This window comes from Dermacentor variabilis, chromosome 5 (assembly GCF_050947875.1).
Source record: "Dermacentor variabilis isolate Ectoservices chromosome 5, ASM5094787v1, whole genome shotgun sequence".
Classification (NCBI taxonomy): domain Eukaryota; kingdom Metazoa; phylum Arthropoda; class Arachnida; order Ixodida; family Ixodidae; genus Dermacentor; species Dermacentor variabilis.
In genome coordinates, this window is record NC_134572.1 from 166840023 (window position 1) to 166859588 (window position 19566).

The window sequence follows — 19566 nt, forward strand, 5'->3', positions numbered from 1 at the left end:
AAGTCCCTGCCCTTTGTAAATGTTTTGGGATAACCCCAGGCTTGATTCGGCGCGTTAAAGTTCCCGCAGGTTACCAGCCTGCTGTCGGGACCCGTGACGTTGCACGCTTTGTGTAACAGTGCTTTGAATTTCTGCTTTCCGTGTGATGGGCTACTGTGCACGTTTATCAGATAAGTGCTTTCCTTCTGCTTTTCCCCGGTAACCACCTCTACCATGGTGTGCTCGATTGTGCTTTTGCTCAACTCGTGCTCGACGTACGTGATGCCTTTTCTCACCAAGGTACACACTTCCCTGCCATTACTGCCGGCCGCCGCCCGGAGGCTTGGCGGGCTGGTGTGGGACCGGCAACCTGAGAGCTTGACCTCCTCAATGAGGGTCTCTTGCAACATGATAATATCTGGTTTTCTTGATACTTGGTCTAAGCGTTACTGAAGTACAACTTTTTTCCCAGCAAAACCGTTGCAATTCCAATGCCAGGCCAGAAGGTCTTTCACTGCTGTTGTGGTTGTGGTGCTTGATGTCCTATCCATGTTTGCTGAAAGTTAGCCACTTACGTCGCCAAATTCTGCACTGTCGTAGCCAATTGCGGGCACGTCTGTTCAATTGCTATGAAACGGTCGGTGATTGTCTTCGTGAACGTCGTGCGAATATAGTCCTCAAAGCGGTTGAGCCTATTTTCAAGGTTGTCTACCAAATTGCTGAGTCTACGCTCTTTAAGATATTCAAATGCCCTTCTCTTGGCTGCTGGACCCGCCGCGGCCGCGTTCTCTGTCCTCGGTTTCACCGCTACTTCTGGTTCATCCTCGGTCATTGCCATCTGCTGTGGCTGTGGCGATAACTGTTGTGCTTGCTGCTGCTGTAGCTGGACCGCCATCATTTTCTTGATCTCTGCCATTTCCTTATTGAGCTTATTGGCTGTCGCCTCTAGTTCAGTGTCCTTCCACAACGCCTCGTTTGCTTTTCTAAGCGCCTTCATCGCCTCACTTTCATCTTTAAATTTCCCTAGATGGAAAGCCGTTCCCCTTGAACAACATCTTGGGACCATGGCCTCGCATATCGCAGCTACAAAAGGCAACAAAAGCGCTGCTGCGATATTTGAAAGATATCGGATTGAGTCAGCGTCTGTGATCCGGACTGAGTGACCGACTGATATCCCCAGTGGACTTTCGCTTCTTTTAATCTTTCCGTCCCCCTTTCCCTTTCCCCAGTGTAGGGTAGCCAACCGGGCTCAGTCCTGGTTAACATTTCTACCTTTCATTTATCATTTTCTCTCTCTCTCTCTCTCTCTTCACTCCGCCACTTTTCAATGGTGGTGACTGCCGCTGCTGACGCTGCTGTTGCGGCTGCTCTCTCTTGGCTACCCCCGACTTTACTGCGTCTGCCCAGCCGACTCTGTCTTTGGATTGGGATCGGCGGCGGCGGCTCATGCTTTTGTTTCGGCTTCCGCTGTTGTCCCCGCGCGAGCGTGACTCATGGCGACCAGCTGTGCCGCTCACTCCTGCTGACCTCAGCAACGGAGGAAACTCTCCGGGTGCTAGTTGTTGTACGCGCTGTTCTGCCATCTTGCGCTCCGACCTCCTTTTCGTTACTACGTAGGGAGATTTGTATTTGTTTTTGCATTCTCTATCGGCCGTTGGGTGTTGTGCCCCACAGAGCTTGCATTTAGGGTTACACTCGTGGCCGTCGACAGGGTTGTTGGCCCCACAGTCGAAGCACACTTTCATATTGGGGTTAGGACAAACTTTTCTTCTGTGGCCTAGTTGAGTTGAGTTGAGTGGTTGTAGGCTACTAGTGGGATTAGCCTTGCAGTAGCTGCCGGCAATTGCTCCACCGTAGCGACACCTAAAATACATAAACCATACAAATCAGACACAGACCTCACAACTACACATAGTCACTCCTAAGGTCACCATGTGGAGGCCAAGTCCGTGTCCTGCAGGTAATTTAAAAGAAGGCGAGAAACCACCTTCCTATCTAGCTGGTTCCCGCGCGGGAAAACAATGTCCTGAAGAGAACTGTGGGGAATTCCTGTCTTTTTGAGGGACCCGAATAACACGCTCCTTTCCGCGTTATACAGAGTACAGCGCATAAGGTAACGTTCTATGTCACTGCACACACCACACGTTGAACATAATGGAGACAACCCCAGGCCAGTCTTACACATCCACGCAGGGGTACGAGCAGAGCCCGTGCGAATGCGGAGCAGTAAAGTGGCTTGGTTTCTTTTGAGACCCTTAGTCACACATGGCTTGTGAGGTGAGCTCCACAAAGAGCTCAAGTGGCACGACATCGCTTCTCTGAAGAGTCTCTTGTCCTCTTGAGGTACTTTTCTCAAAGGATTCCCAGACAGCGCTCTATGGGCACCCATTGGAATCGTATGGAGAAGCCTTTGATATGGAGATTGTGCACCGAGCGTAGGGAGCTTAGACATAAAGCATCAGCAGGGAACCCATGCTCCAACCTTTGAAGGGCGGATTTCGAATCTGTGAGAATGACAACGGGTTGAGGCGTACAAAACCGTAGCTTCTTTAGAGCTGCCTCAATGGCAACGCTTTCGACCATTGTGGAGGACACGACTGCAGTGAAGCGAACCGACCAATCATACTTCAAAGAGGGAATGTGAAAAGCAGCTGCACTAGATCCTCTGACCTTGTCCACAGAGCCATCAGTAAAAATTTGAGGATGGCTTGCATATTCAGTTTCAAGATGTTCCAGTACGAGCGAACGCGTTGCCGCCAAAGGAGAACTCCGCTTAGCACGAACGTGAGGAATTGTCAACGAACAATCGAGGCTCGCGAAAGACCAAGGTGGTTTCAACCTCTTAGTTCGACCTCTAGCGTCAAGACCCAGGTAACCAAAAGTATTAAGGGCCAAGTACGCTCGGGACTCGTATCTCTTTCGAAGGCCTACTTTGCCGCATTGTTTGCAGACATCGAAATGCTTGTGGTACAGACTGCACCTCCTCAACACAGGGCCATAACATACATAATTTGGAATGTTTTGGCCTTCAAAAACTACAATCACGGTAGTCGTATTGACAATTCTTTGCGCCCCTCTTGCTAATGGATTCCTTGAGTTGACAACGTTCCTGTCAATCTCCGCCGGAGTATCTTCGATGGGAATGCCTCGAATGATCCCCTTGACCGAACCATATGGTGTGGTTTGGTACACGCCTACCTCGTGTATCTTGTCCCCGATGCGGACGGCCTGAATCTTGGCATAGGACAAAGCACGCCCTTTATCGGGGATTGAAGTAGTCTCTTGTTTCAGGCCTCGACTGGCGAGTGGCGGAGCCCTCGCTCCCCGGGGTTGTTATGCGCTGGGCCACTTGCCACCAGCCGATCCCAGTGTGGAACTGCTCAGGGGAGATCTTTTCCCCTTGCACCTCGACGAACATCTGACCGGGACCAGGGCATCGATTTCGTCGGAGACGTGACCGTCTCCATCTCGGACGCCATGTCGTATGGTTCGACGCAGTGGTCAGGGCCAATCCCGGCGGCCGCGGAGCAAGACTAGGCTTAGGTCACCACCGCACCGACGCCAGCGAACAAGTTCCAGAAAACGTCGAAATACTTGCCTTACGTCGAAAGTTGGGTATCGGGCGATTCCTAGAGCCTTCACAAACAGCCTGGTAACAACGAAACTGTGATTTGAGTCAAAAGGCACTGGCCAAGCAAAAAATTGTGTTCGGAAAGCCCATCTACCGACTTTTTGGTGGACGCGAAAAAAAAAAAGACCCAGTTGAGAAAAAATTAACCAAAAGCCCTCAACTCTACCGAGTCTGTTATAGCCTCTTCTGGTGCACTGGAAGGTCAGACACGGTCAGTGAAGCCTGTACAAAAGGTCTCTCCGCCATGAATCTGATTCCTCCCTTGATAGCTGCACTTATCCCGCATGAACACTCAAACGTTGAGCAACGATTTATTTTGCTTTCAGCTCAGGAGCCATAGCTTTGTGCGAGGCAAGCTACTGCATGATTGGTTTAGTAAATGAAGGGGAAGGCTTGTGTCATTATCACGAAGCAGGTAAGCCGCAATAACGATAACATACACCGTGTAAACCACCTAACATATTTATACGAAACACTAATTTCACATTATGATACGTATCAATCACTGTGCTCCTTGGTAAGCTTGTCATAAAAGTCAAATAGAAAAAGTTGCAGTATTGAAGTGCCAGTTTGGCCGGGGCGGCGAAAAACCGTTAGAACAGATTAAATATAAATTCGGGGCCATTACGTGCCAAAACCACGATTTGACTACGAGGCGCGCCATAGTGGAGGTTTCCGGATGAATTTTGACCACCAGGGGATCTTTAACGTGTCCCCAATACACGAGACACGGGTGTTTTTGCATTTCGCCCCTATCGAACTGCGGACGCCGCAGCCGGGATTTCAAGCCGCGATCTCGTGCTTAGCAGCGCAACACCATAGCCGCTAAGCCACCGCGATGGGTGAGCAACCGTGTTGCCTCCAAATAGCCAAAAAGGACTCCAAGTGTTTTCGTTATCTTTTGTTTTTCTTTAGCAGGGAAGTTTCCATATATGGAACAAATACGTCGGTGTTTGTGTTTGCACGTACCGCGTGAGCGCCATTGCTTGTCCTGTAAACAGACAAGGACGTTGAGAGGATCTCGCATTCTAAGCCTTTCACGGTAGCGCATACAAACAATCCCATTAAGAGAGTGCATTCTGTTCGCTCCTAAAGAAGAATTGCCGTCGTGGACAAAAGCAATGAAATCATCAATCGCATGAATTCAATTTCAATTTGCGAATGCCCTCATAAGCCTCCTGTAAAACCGAGGTTATTTCATCATCCCGGTCACCACCGCCAACCACATCCACATCAGGAAACACTACAAAGTGAAAGAAATCTCACAGCAACAATCAACTACCCCTGTCTCGCATCATCCAAATCCATCCTAGTTTTCTAATATCATTCTTCTCTCTGATTACCTACTAGTCCGGACTGCGTCTTCACTCCTTCACAGCTTTTTCTATTGCTCTAGAAATAAATGGATACTTATCAGCTCTACGTAATATACACGGCAGCTTATTTCTTAAACTCCGCCTATATTTCTTACTCTCCACAACATAGGTGATATTCGTTTTCTTTCAAACACACAGGTCATCTGGATATGTTGCATGGAACTCCTGTCTCTCCATACTGCACCTATCATTTCTTCTTCAGTTGCTAATTGACTCGTGCTTCGCTTTTTTCTGAAGTTTCTGTCTAATGTGCACAACTAACATGCAGTTCAGTTTACCGCCATGCGTTGCAACTCACCTTCGCGTCCTGCAGACCGATCCAAAACAGGCCACCTCGGAAATTGAACTTCACAGAAAGGAAGGCCTCCTCGAAGACATCGCGGACGTCGGCCAGCTGGCCTCCCTGGGCTTCACAGTTCTCCGAGGCGCGGTCCCAGTCCTGGTACGAACCCACGCGGTAGCACGACTGCCGGTACTCGAAGGAACCGGGCAATGCCAGCTCGCATCGAGAACTGTTCTTTGTCGAGGGCCGAGGAGGCAGCGACCTGTCTGCGAACAGCAAGACACGCTGACATGTCCAAAACTGCCGACGTATGCAACAGTAAAGGTTCAGTCGCACCGGCGACTTCACGAAGTCGCGCTACCATTCGCGACTGGCGACCAAAAGGCGACTGAACGCGACCGATGCTCACACCGGCAAGCCCGGGCGAGTGCGAACTGCAAGTCGCGATTCAGGAGATTAATTATCGTTTTCAGCGAGAACTATAGGGATCTATGCAGTTCGCAAGCACTTCGTTGGTTTCGCGTTCAGGCAAGAGCCATTGAATTTGTTGCTGTTGGCTCAAAACGCGGCTGGTTTCGAGCGAACAGGAAGCCGTCGTCACGGTGATGATGTGCTGTGCCCTGCGTGGCGCCAGCAGCGCGGCAGCGCGGAAGGCTTCGAAGAAAAAGCCACGCTATCGGGTGCGCCTGTGCCGCCGTTTGCGATAAGTGGCCGGCCACGCAAGCCGCCTCCTGCTCGAACTCCGCGCGCATGACGAGGAGCAATATCGAGAGTGAGTTGTAATTTCTAGTTCGCGTTGGGAGGGTATCGGTGCGTAATTTTTGTGCTTTGCTGCTGTTCGGATTCCTACGAATGTTGCCGCGTACATTCGACACGTTGCTGGAACTGCTGCACCCCAGCATCAGGAGCCCAAGACGTCAATTACATTACTGCAGCCTGCCATGGTGGCGCGGACCTTGTATATGGTGCGGCGCACGAGGACTGCGGATAAAAACGCATGCTAACACAACTTTTGGCGCGGCGCTGATTGCTTTAGCAGTTTTGCGACCGCGGTCGCACGACTGAAAAATCGAACAGCGAGCGACTGGCCCAGAAAAGTCGCTTTTAGAGAGAAGTGAGCATTTGCGAGAATTTGCGACTGGTCGCTTTGCGGACAACTTGGTCGTGCGAAACCTGTCAGTCGCTGGTGTGAATGAGCTTTAATACCACCAGGTTGAGAAAGATATTTTTGTTTTCTTATGCGACCTTACGCACTGCAATCGACTCGATGACAGTGGAGTTTCCTGAAACCGTCTCTCTCTCTTTTTTTTCAACTTCTCAGAATAAAAAAAAAGTTTCTACTGGAGAACAGTGTGAAATACTTAGAATCAGTGCTTTCGACAGCGTGAGAGGGTCAAAATTTAAATTTAATGTTAAATTTTATCGACAAGTGGGAGCTGATGTTTATTAAAATAATTTCTACACAAAATAGTGGTATGCCGGACATTTTAAAGATGAAATATCCAGGTCTTACCTAATACAATAAGGAAACACATATCCCAATTTTGCAGGTGGCATCTGCTGTGGCGTTGGAAAGCGAACAGAACCTATATATGTTCCATTGTTCTTAGCTACAATAACTGGGACTTTTGTTGAACAATATAAGAATTTTACCAAAACTGTTGAATATATGTATATATATATATATATATATATATATATATATATATATATATATATACTACGCACTACACTAAATAACACATTTTAACAGTCATATATTTTTGGAAACTGAGTTACGCAGCTAAAAACAATGTACTTAAGCTTATTTGACATTTAGCTACATTTGGCAGTCCAGGTTAACAAAAGTTCGGTCGTAAACTAATTCGTTTCGCGTTTTTTTTTCATTTTTTAAATATGTCCATAAATCTTAGCGCTTCCTCCTGATTAAAATGCAATAGATGTAATTCAATATGTTTCGGCAGTTATCTAGTGAAAGCATCACATTGTCTCAGATATATGGGGAAAATGAAAATGGAGTTAGCTCCGCTATAACGCTTCTTCTTGAAAAGGGCGATCAAGCGGACGTGTGATGAGACAAATCACCAAGTGCGGATAGTAAATTAGGAGAACCTATCGCAATTTGGAAAATGTAGGTATTTTCAAACCTCACGAGTGTATGAGGCGTAATAATCGTTTTAGGGAAGAAGCATGAACCTATCGATTAGATATTACAAACACAATTCACTTACGTTGTCCAAAACCACCTTTATAAGAACGGACTGAATAACGAGGAGGAAACAGTGCTAAACACCAGGACGAAGAGATAGACCGAGACTACAGTGCTGACGCTGACTAACAACCAAGTGTCTTTATTCCTTAAATCAGCATATATGTACACTCTACCGCTATGAGAGAATGACGAACGAATGAACGTGGCTGCAAGCCGTCTTTTACAGATGTGACCTATTTGTGGAAATACCGCGATGACCGCGCATGTCTTATTTCCCAAGCCTTTCACATTCCCAATAGCGGCGAAGTATGTGTAAGTTTCGCTTCCATTTCTCTTCTTCCGAAGGAGATAGCCTTCTTATCTCATAGATTGCAATTTATTGCCCGTGCGCGTTCTGAATTTTCTGTTGCGTTTGTGCGTTGATAGAGTGGTAGAGTGTATATATATGCTGACTGAAAGGACAAATACACTTGGTTGTTAGTCAGCGCTGTGTTCTGTGACACTCTCTACCGTCGTGTTGTTTAGCGCTGTTTTCTGCTCATAATCATGAACCAACCATACCAAATGCGTAATCTTCTGCAATAAATAACTTACGTCAGCCACCTTTGGTTACATTCTTCAAATTCAACCTGCGTGTAGCGTGGGGTGTGACATGTGATTTACTGGGTTTTCCCACAGTACGGTTGCTTGTTCGTTTTTCGCTTCATTTCTTAGAGCTCTCATTCGCGGTTTTCTTCTGGCAGAAAAGTTCACGCTTATGCAGGTTATGTGCATTAAATAAAGTGTTTTAAATCGCTCATTTGTGCGGTATCTTCCTTTAGTCGTCCATTTTTCGCTTTCCGCAAATTGAGATTGTCCAAAGAAGTGATATCGCTGTTTTTCGCCTCACTGCGCCTTCGTTCGAAGCGACTTCCAGAAGTAGGAGATGGAGCTACATGCGTGGAGAATTTCGTTCTCAATTGGCTGACCGAGTAACGTTTAAAACATGACAATACGCACGAATTATCGGACATGAGCAATCTGCGAAAACCTCCCACCTCGTTTTTTTTCACAGACGTGCATCCTCTTCGCATTGCAGCGAACTTGATTCCATCGTCCCGGGTGCAACGTTCCGGTCAGTATTTCGGTGCAGTCCTCCTACAAATCAGATGGCGAGGAATACTTTCATCAGCATGCAACGCGCCCGAAACGTCGGTTAATATTCAGGTGACATAAAAACGTCCAATCGAGGTAGTCGTCACCCCTATCACCTCGTGAAGAAACTTCTACTGCCTTCGGTCTGAGCCGAAATCATTGCCATGCATCTGATTTCTGAATCGCAAGTAAAAACACAATTGAAGTCGTGGCCCTACATTCAGTTACCCTCACATCCCTTCGCTTTTATCTTTGTCAAGTGCGCTTAGTCGGGCACTTGTTTTGTGAACCCGAGAGAATATTGTCTACTTTAAGCGAGCAACCTAAGCTATTTAGGCGACCTCAACGAATTACCGAGTAAGTGCTTTCGCTTGCTCTTTTGGCCGTCGTAGTCTTCTTTCCAAAGAGATTAACTCCAAAGAGACGAGATTAACGCAACTAGAGAGACCCAAGGTCCAAGCCAAAGGCAGGCTTACGGTGTCGACAGTGCAGAATCAGGCAAACCCTAATCCCGAAAGTGGGTCTAAAGGGCTAATTCATCATACTCAGTAGGCAAAATGGCGAACGCAAACAGCAATAATCTGAAAATCTGGCAGTGGAACTGCGCAAGTTTCCAGAGGCGCAAGGCCCCATTGGGACAGTTTATCAGGTCTATTGCGGACAAGCCGCAAGATATATTGTTACAGGAAACACTATGTACAGCGGAAATTTACCTCTCGGGGTACCGCACGGTAGCATACAGGAGAGAAAAGGGCAGAGGTATCGCTACCCTAATCAGAAAGAACATCTCGTTCGTTGAGCACGAGGTCCGCGAGTACAAAGCAGGCCTCGAGGCCCAGTTAATAGAGATCGTACCCAACAGAACAATCAATTCTAAAATTTTCATTCTCAACGTGTACAGCGCACCATCGGACAGGAAAAGAGACTTTAAAACATTACTAGGCACCACTTCTAGGGCGGCGAGAAGCGCGCCTCTCGTTGTTGCGGGTGACTTTAACGCACCCAATACGGAATGGGGTTACAGTTACAAAAGTGCAAATGGGACGAACTTGGCCTTCAACGCTGCAGAGCTCGGCTTAATACTCGTCACAGACCCAAGGCTCCCCACCAGATCCGGTAATTCGGTCAGTCGAGGTACGACTCCCGATCTGACCTTCCTCCGAGGTATCGAGGGTACGTGGGACAACCTCCAGGAGGGGCTGGGCAGTGACCATTACATACTTGAAATTCTGTTGCGTGTCAAACCCAGACCACCCGCGAGATATGAGTATGTGGACTGGGACCTTTTTCGAAAAATCAGAAATGAAACAGTCCCGCCAGACGAAACGTATGCAGATCTGCTAGATAATCTGAACATGGCGGTTAAAGGAGCAACCGAAGAAATCATTACGGATGTTGAAGTTCCTAAAATGGACTCGAGACTTGCTCACCTTCTGGAGGCCAAACACGCCCTCTCAGCCAGGTGGATGACCCAAAAGCTTAATTGTAGAATCAGATGTAAAATCGCGCTTCTTAACAAGGAGATTGAAACCTATACGGCCCAGCTCGCCCGGCAGCAGTGGGATGAGACATGTACCGAAACGGACGGGCGTATGCGAAGAGGTAGCAAATGGAGCTTACTGAAAAGTCTCCTCAACGATAAACAGTCTAAGGACACCTTTAGCCTTGCAACGGATAGGCTCATTAAGAAGCAAACCGCAATCGGTCTCATCGACAGGGCCAACAACTTAGCACGTACTTATCTCCTCCTCGCCAAAGACGCGGATCACCCGGTAGAGCGTGTGAACTACATGGGATTCTCGGCACCTGATCTAGACGAACCTTTCACCGTGTCAGAGATCAGACACGTTCTCTTCAATCTAAATGGCAGATCAGCCCCGGGACCTGATGGAATCACGAACAAACTCCTCAGGAACCTAGACGATAGGGCAATCGAGATTGTCACGGCCAAAATAAATGAGGTATCGAAAAGTGGGCAGGTCCCGATAGACTGGCGTACCTCAAAAGTGGTACTCATACCCAAGCCAGGAAAACCCCCAAATATATATAATCTGCGGTCTATTTCCCTTACATTATGCATCGCAAAGGTTGCGGAGCACGCGATACTTAACATGATCACTGAACATATTGAAAACAAGAGGCTCTTTAGACACAACCTAATCGGCTTTAGACAGGCGTTGTCCACGCACGACGCTATGCTTTTGCTTAAGAAAGCAATCTTTGATAACCCTACTCGCGACGTGAGAGGGATCCTCGCACTGGACTTCTCCAAGGCCTTCGACAGGGTCGCGCGTAAACACATCCTGACAGAGATTTCGTCTCTCAACATGGACCAGCGGTTTCACGATTACACCAGATTTTCCTCGCGGATCGCAAGGCACACCTCCGACTAGGCATGGTCGCGGGAGGACCCTACGAACTAGGCACCTCCCCACTCTTAATATAGCCATGCACAAACTCTCTACTCGCGTCGCTGCAATCCCGAACGTGGGTCACGCCATTCATGCGGTCGATATTACGATGTGGGCGCCGGGCGGATCGCTAGCCATGCTCGAACACTCGTTACAAAGCGCGTTGGAGGCTACCGAAGATTTTCTTTCAAACATGGGCCTTGAACTCGCCCCCGGTAAATCAGAGCTACTGTTATAACGCCAGTCCAGAGAGGGGGTCAGAAATCTTGCACCTCTGGAAACTCTGTCGATAGAAATTCGAGCTAAAAATGGGCATCCGATACCGAGGAATGACTCGGTCAAGATACTAGGTCTCCTCATTGATGCCAAGGGCTGTAACTCGACGGCCCTCAACAGGCTCACTGAACAGGCTAGTACTGTCCTAAGACTTGTAGCCCGCGTGTCAAATCGAAGAGGCGATCTTAAAGAGGATAATTTGCTCCGAGCTTATCAGACATTCTTCCTGAGTCATGTCATCTACATCGCGCCGTACCTTAATTGGGGTAAAGCGGAAAAGGCCAAGCTCGACTCCCTAATCAGAACCGGCCTCAAGCGCGTGCTCGGCCTTCCGCAGTCCACAAGCACTGAGAAGCTGCTGGAGCTAGGACTCCATAACACCATCGATGAGCTAATAGAAGCTCACACAGCGGCTCAGATAATGAGACTTTCATCCACTAAGCCAGGGATTAAGATTTTAGAAGCAGCAGGAATCCAACCTAGACATGAACCGGCGACCAAAGTTAGCTTGACCCGGGAAACCAGAGCTCGCATCATGGTTGACCCCGTCCCGCGAAACATCCACCCAGTACATAACCAGGGTAGAAGATTCGCGAGAGCCAAGTCCATCCTTAAAAAGATCAACCAGGAGAAACTAGATGCCCTCTTTGTCGATGCTGCCAGAAATGACAGGGGGGATAAGTTCGCTGTCTCGGTGGTAGACGCGGGGGGCAACCTGGTCAATGCAGCCTCTGTTTATATTAAGTTTGCCCATGTGGCGGAGGAAGCGGTGATTGCTCTGGCTTTTCACAGCTCAAAAGTTCCCGCTATCGTTTTCTCAGACTCGCGCACAGCGGTTAGATCCTTCTCGTCCGCCCTCACATCTGAATAGGCGTACAGTATTGTGATCAAAGGACTAGGGAGAGTACCGAAGGAGGATACCAAATCTGGTGGTTCCCAGCCCATCTAGATAGCTCAATTAACCCACTTGGATGTAATCCTAACGAGCAGGCCCACCGGAGAGCGCGCGATTTCACGCACCGCGCTGTCGCGGGTAGCCAGGCTTGGAACGAGGTGAACATCCACAAAGATCCATTATGTACATTCCACGAAATTGTTTCCCATTATCGACTAGGCAGGAGGACATTTCCACCCCCTCACCCCAAATTGAACAAACCTCAGGCTACCACACTAAGACTTCTGCAAACCCGTTCATATCCTACTCCTCGGTCTCTTAACAGGATAGATCCTGAACACACACAGTCGTGCCCCAAATGTGGTCATGACTCATGCTCCTTTGACCACATGCTCTGGCTGTGCCCAGCCCTTAACGCCTATCCACCCATCCCGAAAGAACAATGGCAGGAATCTCTCAAGAGCAGCAATCTCCACATTCAACTCCAGGCTGTCCAGAGGGTCCACGACATTGCCGCGGGACTTGATCTCCCGGTTCTATTGTGGGCGGAGCCACCGACTTGATCTTCGGGAGCCTTCGGTTTTGGCTGTCCGAGGTCTCAGTCCCTCAGGACTCAAATAAAGATCTTGTCATGTCATGTCAAGTGCTTTCGCTCGCAAAGATAAGGAAAGATCCCACGGTGCTGATTCTTGCCAATATCTCGCAAGTGCGAGGACCGAAGGCATAAATGAATTTGAAATTCTGCAGCCAAACAGAACGGCTCACTTCTGTTAATCCACTATTGCTGCGGGACAAGCTTGCTAATGCAGCAATGCCCAGACCCGCCGCGGACGCTTGGCGTCTATGGTGTTGCGTAGGTCGTGGTTACTCTAACCCAGCCCAACCATTGCCCTCCAATAGCAGCATAATAAAAAAAAAAACACTCGTGCACCTAGATTTAGGAGCACGTTAAAAGACACCATACAGACAAATTGATTCTGAAGCCCCTACTACAGCATGCCTCATATTTTGGCTTGGGCACGTAAACCCGAGAAGAAATTTTAACAGCACGGCCATCTGATAGCATAGATCATTGGGCCAGTTCAATTATCTGCCTTTACTGGACGACCAGTTCGACAGTTGTGCGTTGTCTTCGTAAACTTTAAAATAATTATATCGTATAAAATTTCTTCCTGCCACCATGAACCTCCATCATTCATACCTAAGAAGGGAACTGCACGCAAGATAAAACCAGTTTCCTGTGCTCGTATTACGACAGCGCTCCGCTAAGAATCCTCTGGGTGTACTGGGCGCCAAACAGAACACAAAAGATAAGGGAATGGGCTGCGGTGCGACTCACAACTGAAAGATTTGATTGAATCGATACCATAGGGACCGAGGTTAGGTGCGCTATAACAACGCGTGCACTGGCGAGTGAATGGCGGAGGAAAGCTGGGTGCAGGGACAGCACGTTGCGGTTCCATACTTTCGGTTTCACAGCATGAAAATTTCATGCCGGAATGTGCCAGATACGCGCTGTCGCCGCCGAAGTTTCTGTGTTACCAGCAGCATCAGCCGCTGCGAAGGGTAGAATGGGAGAAGGAGCGAGAACGCGAACGGCTATCGTGCTCGCGATAATCCAGACGAGGGGAGAGGGGGGGCATGTCTGCAGTGCAGTGAAGGACTGAGCGAGTCGGTCAATTATTTTCCTCCAGTCGAGACGGCCGGACTTGGAGACGCGACATCGGGACGGCAGGGTTCATCGTTGCCATGGTACTCCGTATGGAATAATCGGAGACGGGGTCGGCTATTTCAGAGTCTACGGATATTTTTAGAGCGCAGCTCTTAGGCGCCCGTTCCTGCGCTGAGCGTCAGCGTGCCTCAGCGTCGTGCCTCCTAACCGAACGAAGGAGCAGAGCGGAAGATGAAAGCGAACACGATGCGCAGCGGGAGGTGAAAGAGGAGAGCGAGAGGAGGAAAGTGGAAGAGGAGGATACAGTGAAAGCATGAGGCGAAAATTGGAGGAGGAGCTGATGGGATATGGTCTGCGCATACGTTGAGTTGCCGGCGGCCACAGCATCCGAAGCCACGTGTGCGATCTCATCTGCGCTTCCAGAGGGGCCAGGGGGGTGTGAGGTGGGGAGAGCTACGCTCGTCCGCGGCGTCAGCTTCCGAGGTCAGTCCGCGGTACGAGCGTGTGTGACGGCGATCACTGCTCCTGCAAGGGGCGATGGCGGGCGGCTACGACTAAGGCTCGGTGTGACGGTCCCTTGGATGTTGTCGTCGCTGACAATGGGGACACCATTTCCCCGAAACGAAGGGCCGCTCTCGTCGTTGGTGGAACGAAAGCATGAGAATAAAAGCTTAGTGCCGCGCAAGACGGGCTGTGCGGCGGAGATGGATACGACATGGCACCAGAGGAGCACGCGCCGTCTTTGTGGAAACAAAGCGCGCTACTCACAGCCTTCTCTTCCTAATATAAACCGTGTACTTATATAATCATAATACAAATGATTTACAAGTGAAATGGAAACACGCAAGGAGCTGCACTACAATTTCGCATTAGGGAGTATCGTAAATGTCAGTGAATTTTTTGCTACCCTTACTCCATGAGAAAACTTGGCAGTAGAGCACCAGCCTTGATAATTAAGATTTAAAGCAACTTTTATTCCCTGTATTTGCGAGCTTGAAATAAGGTTCGGAGCTGCCTATGAATTTTTTTTAAATTGCTTCTCATGAACAAGAAACCTTTCGTTGCTTTTATAAGTAGGTTTAGAAAAGTTGTATGATAACCTTGTGCTACAATTGCTACGGAAGCAAAAGACCTCTACATTAGATTACCTATTCGAAATGCCCTGCAAGCTGTCTTTGAGTGTCCTTGAGTACCAGAGTGTAATAAAATAGCGTATTATATCTTTATGTTGTGAGCGCACTGTATTATTCTGTAGCTATTCATTTATTGTAACTGTCTTCACTTCTGTCACTTAAGCAGCACACTTCCCAGAACACTTTCGGTTAAGTGTAACGGAAGCAAAAGACCTCTACATTGGATTGCCTATTCGAAATGCCCTGCAAACTGTCCTTCAGTACCGGAGTGTAATAAAATAGCGTTTTACATCTTTATGTTGTGAACGCACTGTATTATTCTGTAGCTATTTATTTATTGTAACTGTCTTCACTTCTGTCACTTAAGCAGCACACTTCCCAGAACACTTTCAAGCCATCTGGAACAACGAAAGTTAAAAACCCATAAGCTTAAAAAACCCTCGAGCTGGCACCAGTTGCAGAGTTCGGGCGTTCGGCAGGTGAATTTCATTGCGAAGTGCAACCAAAAAAAAAAAAAAGAAACAATTGCAGGAGATCGGGGCATGGTGCACGTTCTTTATATCCGAACACACCAAGAACATGTGTCTACAGTATACTATGTGACAAAATACTTCCTTTTTCTTGGCTAATTTGACTGTCAGAAATGCATGACCGGTAGCTTTCTGGGATCATAAATGCACTGCTGCCACAGCGTGGACAAGAAGGGCCGTGTAGTGCACAGGAGCTAGCATATCCCCTGTTGAAGTAAAACGCGCTACGGAGCCGCAAGGACAGACGACAGAAGGGACACTTACAAAATTTGGGAGCACGCTCAAGAGGGAGCTTTAACTCGGGCACAACTCCGACGCGGCCTATTCAAATACATGTAAAAAAACACTTTTCTGAGATAACCCCTGGGCTGATTTTAATTAAATTTGTTGCATTTGAGAGAGAAAGTTAAGTTATAGTGACTGTTAATAGCACAGTTTTGATTTAGGGCCTGAATGTTGTTGAAATAATTTTCACAAATTCGAAAGCTCGAAAAAAACAGAAGCACATATTAATAGCTCTGCATCGAGAATAGCGGCACCCATTAGATCATTCAAAGCGGAGATGTTCGATACGTCAATTTATATCTTACATGAATTTGTTACGTTGCGCGCAAGAATCCTGCAGAAGCTGTATTTCCATATTAATAAAATTTTTTAGAATCCAGTGTGACATATTAGTTTTGTCCGCTTTAGATGTACTATGAGGCGCAATTCACAGTACCGTGATATCATTTTTCATTGCTGAGTCACAGAGTTGTAAACTTGATAGTTTCGTTTTCAGAAAATTTGCGATTTTTGTAAATCCTCTCCACAACCAGACACCCTTTCCACGAACTGGCAAGCTCTACAGGAGAACTTCCGCGAACCAACGCCGCCTAGAAGAAAGGATAAGCGGCTACGATCCCGGACCTGCTGGTTGACACCTGCGGAGGCGGGCTCGTGAAAGGTCGCCGCGTGAGTGGGTGCCGCCGCCAAGCACAGTGGAAGTCAGTGCATATCACGTGACGTTGACGTGAGCAAGATCCCGCCTACGACTTTAGTGGGCCCACTTAAAGGGCCCCGCAATGTACTTTGAGCTTCATTCTCTTCTCATTTTTCAGCAACCATTGAATAAACCGTGCAAGTTTCGCATTAGAAATCGTCTCATCTTTGCCTGGTCGCCATGGTCTACGGGATGCCTACAGCCCGCCGACAACGCCACGCTACCGAATAGTAACGTCGGTCGAGCTTCGATGAACAAGCGTCGCAACAACTCGGCAGCGGTGGGGTACGTTACCCTGGAGAACGCAACAGTACACGGATGTTTTCGCATTTCGCCCCCATCGATATGCGGCCGCCGTGGCCGCGTTACGATTCCGCGACCTCGTGCTCAGCCGCCCAACACCACACACTCAGCAAGCACGGCGGGTAGCACTTTCTTCTCACTTGCAACGACTTTCAAAAAGCCAATTTCTATATGTGCCTGTATGTGTCGCTTGTTTTAGAATGAAGCTTGTAGGCCTTGGCAACTTGTTTGGGAGATAAGGGTGTCACTGCTGAGCCCATGGCAATATTTCTGTCCGAAACAACACTTTATTATTTTCGTTTTAGTCTAAAATTTATATTAACAGATTAAGAGCAGTTGAACTGTGACTTTCCTCCGTGTAGTTCAGCGCGCTTTCAAGGATGAAGGGGCAAGCACTGGATTCACCTCTGCTGGTAAGAATTACAAGGGCTGCCGCTCCAGAATTTATTTTTGTAACCTCCTTGCTTACTGGAAGGAGGTTTAAAAAAGGGTAATTTCTTTTTATTACATCCTTGCACCAATTCCGGAGGCAGTGCAGTCCAACGAAGCGTCAAAAGCTGTCACGAGGAAAAACGATGATAAAGTGGCACGTGACACCTGCGCCAAATCTCTCAAAGGGCTAATCGGCTTTGGCACGAGGAGAGTGTGCGTGCGATCGTGGCTAAGTGGAAGGAGGTTTAAAAAAGTTCTGGAGTGGAGATGATATCCTGAAAGCGAGGCCAGGTCACCGCCATCTTACTCAGGGCACGAAGATACAGTAGGGAATAGTGAAATAAAGGAAGAGCTTTCCTTTTACCTGCTTCATGTTTCAGACGGCTAATTTCAGAGTACGGATTCTATTCAATGAATATGTTTGTTTCACTGATTTTAGGAAGAGAAACTTGAATGTCGTGGCAAATTTCTTTAGACTTCTTGATATCAGTACACAGCCAAATAGAATAGCTAGAAACAACGAGCTTTTATTTGCCACTTGCCCTAGAGTTCATGTTTTCGAAACGAAAGCGCTTAAGTTGTGAGCGCACTGCAGCCTGCGCAGCACTCTTTCAGAGGTGAAGTTGGGGAAAGCGCTGGATTCATCTCTGCTGGTAAAGGGTAGCGAGCGCAGCCACTCCAGATTTTTTTTAATTGGTTAGACCATTGGGCTGCTGTGCTCGAAGGCAGAGAGAATTTCTTTTCCACAGAGGTCCGAAGTGCGGTGAGACAGGAAAGACCTGCCGGCCTACCTACCTACCGACCTCCCGTAAAGTGCACGGACTGAAGCAAAAAATTCTTCGCATTAAAAGCTTACGCCTTTGGGACGAGGCTGGCCGATGATCCAGTTCGTGTAAGTAACAGCGTTGCCATCCATCCATGCCCACGTCCTGTTTGGTAGGTGGTCGAGACCAATCCATAGGTTGGTCGTTGCATCGCTAAGATAGCTCAACAGGAACTCTGTTTAGAGGGGAGAAGACGAGAGAGAATTCTGAATCGCGCTAATTTATCCTTAGAAGACTAGGTCACTTGTGCGCTAACTATCCGCTGACTGTCACTCAATGCGCATTCGGCTTCTCGTTTTTGCATCCCAAACTACTGCGGCGGCACGCGCAATATTGCGTTGGTGAAAATCGAACGCTCAAAACACCGTCGGCTGGTTCTTTCAGAACGCAACACTCCAACTAGGAGAGCTCGGAGTGGCCCGCACCCTTTGACCTGGCCATTTAGTGCACATAACCTGCGAGTGCGACGGAGATCTGGCTGTTCGGTCACGTGGTTCTTGTAGCTTCTGCTGTTGCAGTGTCGTCTGCCGCGGGGAAATGAGCGCTGATGCCTCGACGTCTGCGCGTCCTGTTTGTTTACATCGGAGGAACTGAAGTGTGTTGCTATTCTGGCCTCAGATTGCTATGGTGAGCAGCTGAATCTTCAACTGAGGCACGCTTTCTCTGACTGCGATCGAGAGCGGGCTCCGCATATTTTTTCTCCGAGTCTCAGCACGGTAGGAACCAACCGAATGTATACCGTTAGTTTCAGGCTGAAATACCAACTTCATTTGCTTGCTCATTAGCTTAATCTTTCAACTAAGTAAAATAAGCATAAACAATCAGACAAAACTAATACGGACGAGTTAAACACAAGTTTTAATTTACGCAGGAACAGGTTCTACGTGGAATAACTGAAGTGAGTAATTGTTTGACGGCAGGTTGTAAGATTTGATTGCGGTAAATTTACTTTATATTCGGAACGGTTCAACGAAGAATACGTGTTACGGAGAATGTGAGTTGCACCGATTTGCTGCTGCTGATGCTAGTTACCGCCTTTGCAGACATCGCTACGGCCTACATAGCAGAACAACGATAGCTCACTTTGTTCTTTTTCCGTGACCACAGTCACGACGCTCGCGTTGAGCGACTGGCAGTGCCGAAGGGCTTGGATGTACATTAGCCGGCTTTCCTTGCTGGCAAACCAATAGCAACTGTCGCCTGAAAAAAAGAAAGGCGGGCAATAATGATTTAACCGTGGGCACGAGCAGAGTCCAGAGAAAACATAGGTAATATAAAGAATCTGGAATGTTGTTTAATAAAAAAAGAAAGAAACTGTTTCGAGTTCCTGACGCTTCAGAAGGAATGTAACGCTAAATGTCGCTGTATGTGAAGTATAAGTGACTAAATTAGAATAGCATATGAAAGAATTCCGGCGGGCAATTAATGAAGAAAATAACAAAGTATGCGCTAAATTTTGAAATCCTCGATTAGGTGACCATGTCATGCGTGTC

At 47.9% G+C, this 19566-nt stretch overlaps 1 protein-coding gene across 2 annotated transcripts in view; it reads right to left on the minus strand.

The window, feature by feature from the left end:
* LOC142583312 (macrophage mannose receptor 1-like) overlaps positions 1 to 19566 on the minus strand; it is a 63466-nt gene that overhangs the window by 22577 nt on the left and 21323 nt on the right. For both annotated transcript variants that reach the window (XM_075693736.1, XM_075693735.1), the window contains exons 3-6: positions 19157 to 19273; positions 18106 to 18248; positions 8519 to 8618; positions 5285 to 5535 (exon numbers count right to left, since the gene is read on the minus strand). In XM_075693736.1, coding sequence (XP_075549851.1) covers positions 5285 to 5535; positions 8519 to 8618; positions 18106 to 18248; positions 19157 to 19273 — 611 coding nt within the window. The remainder of the gene's footprint in view (positions 1 to 5284; positions 5536 to 8518; positions 8619 to 18105; positions 18249 to 19156; positions 19274 to 19566) is intronic.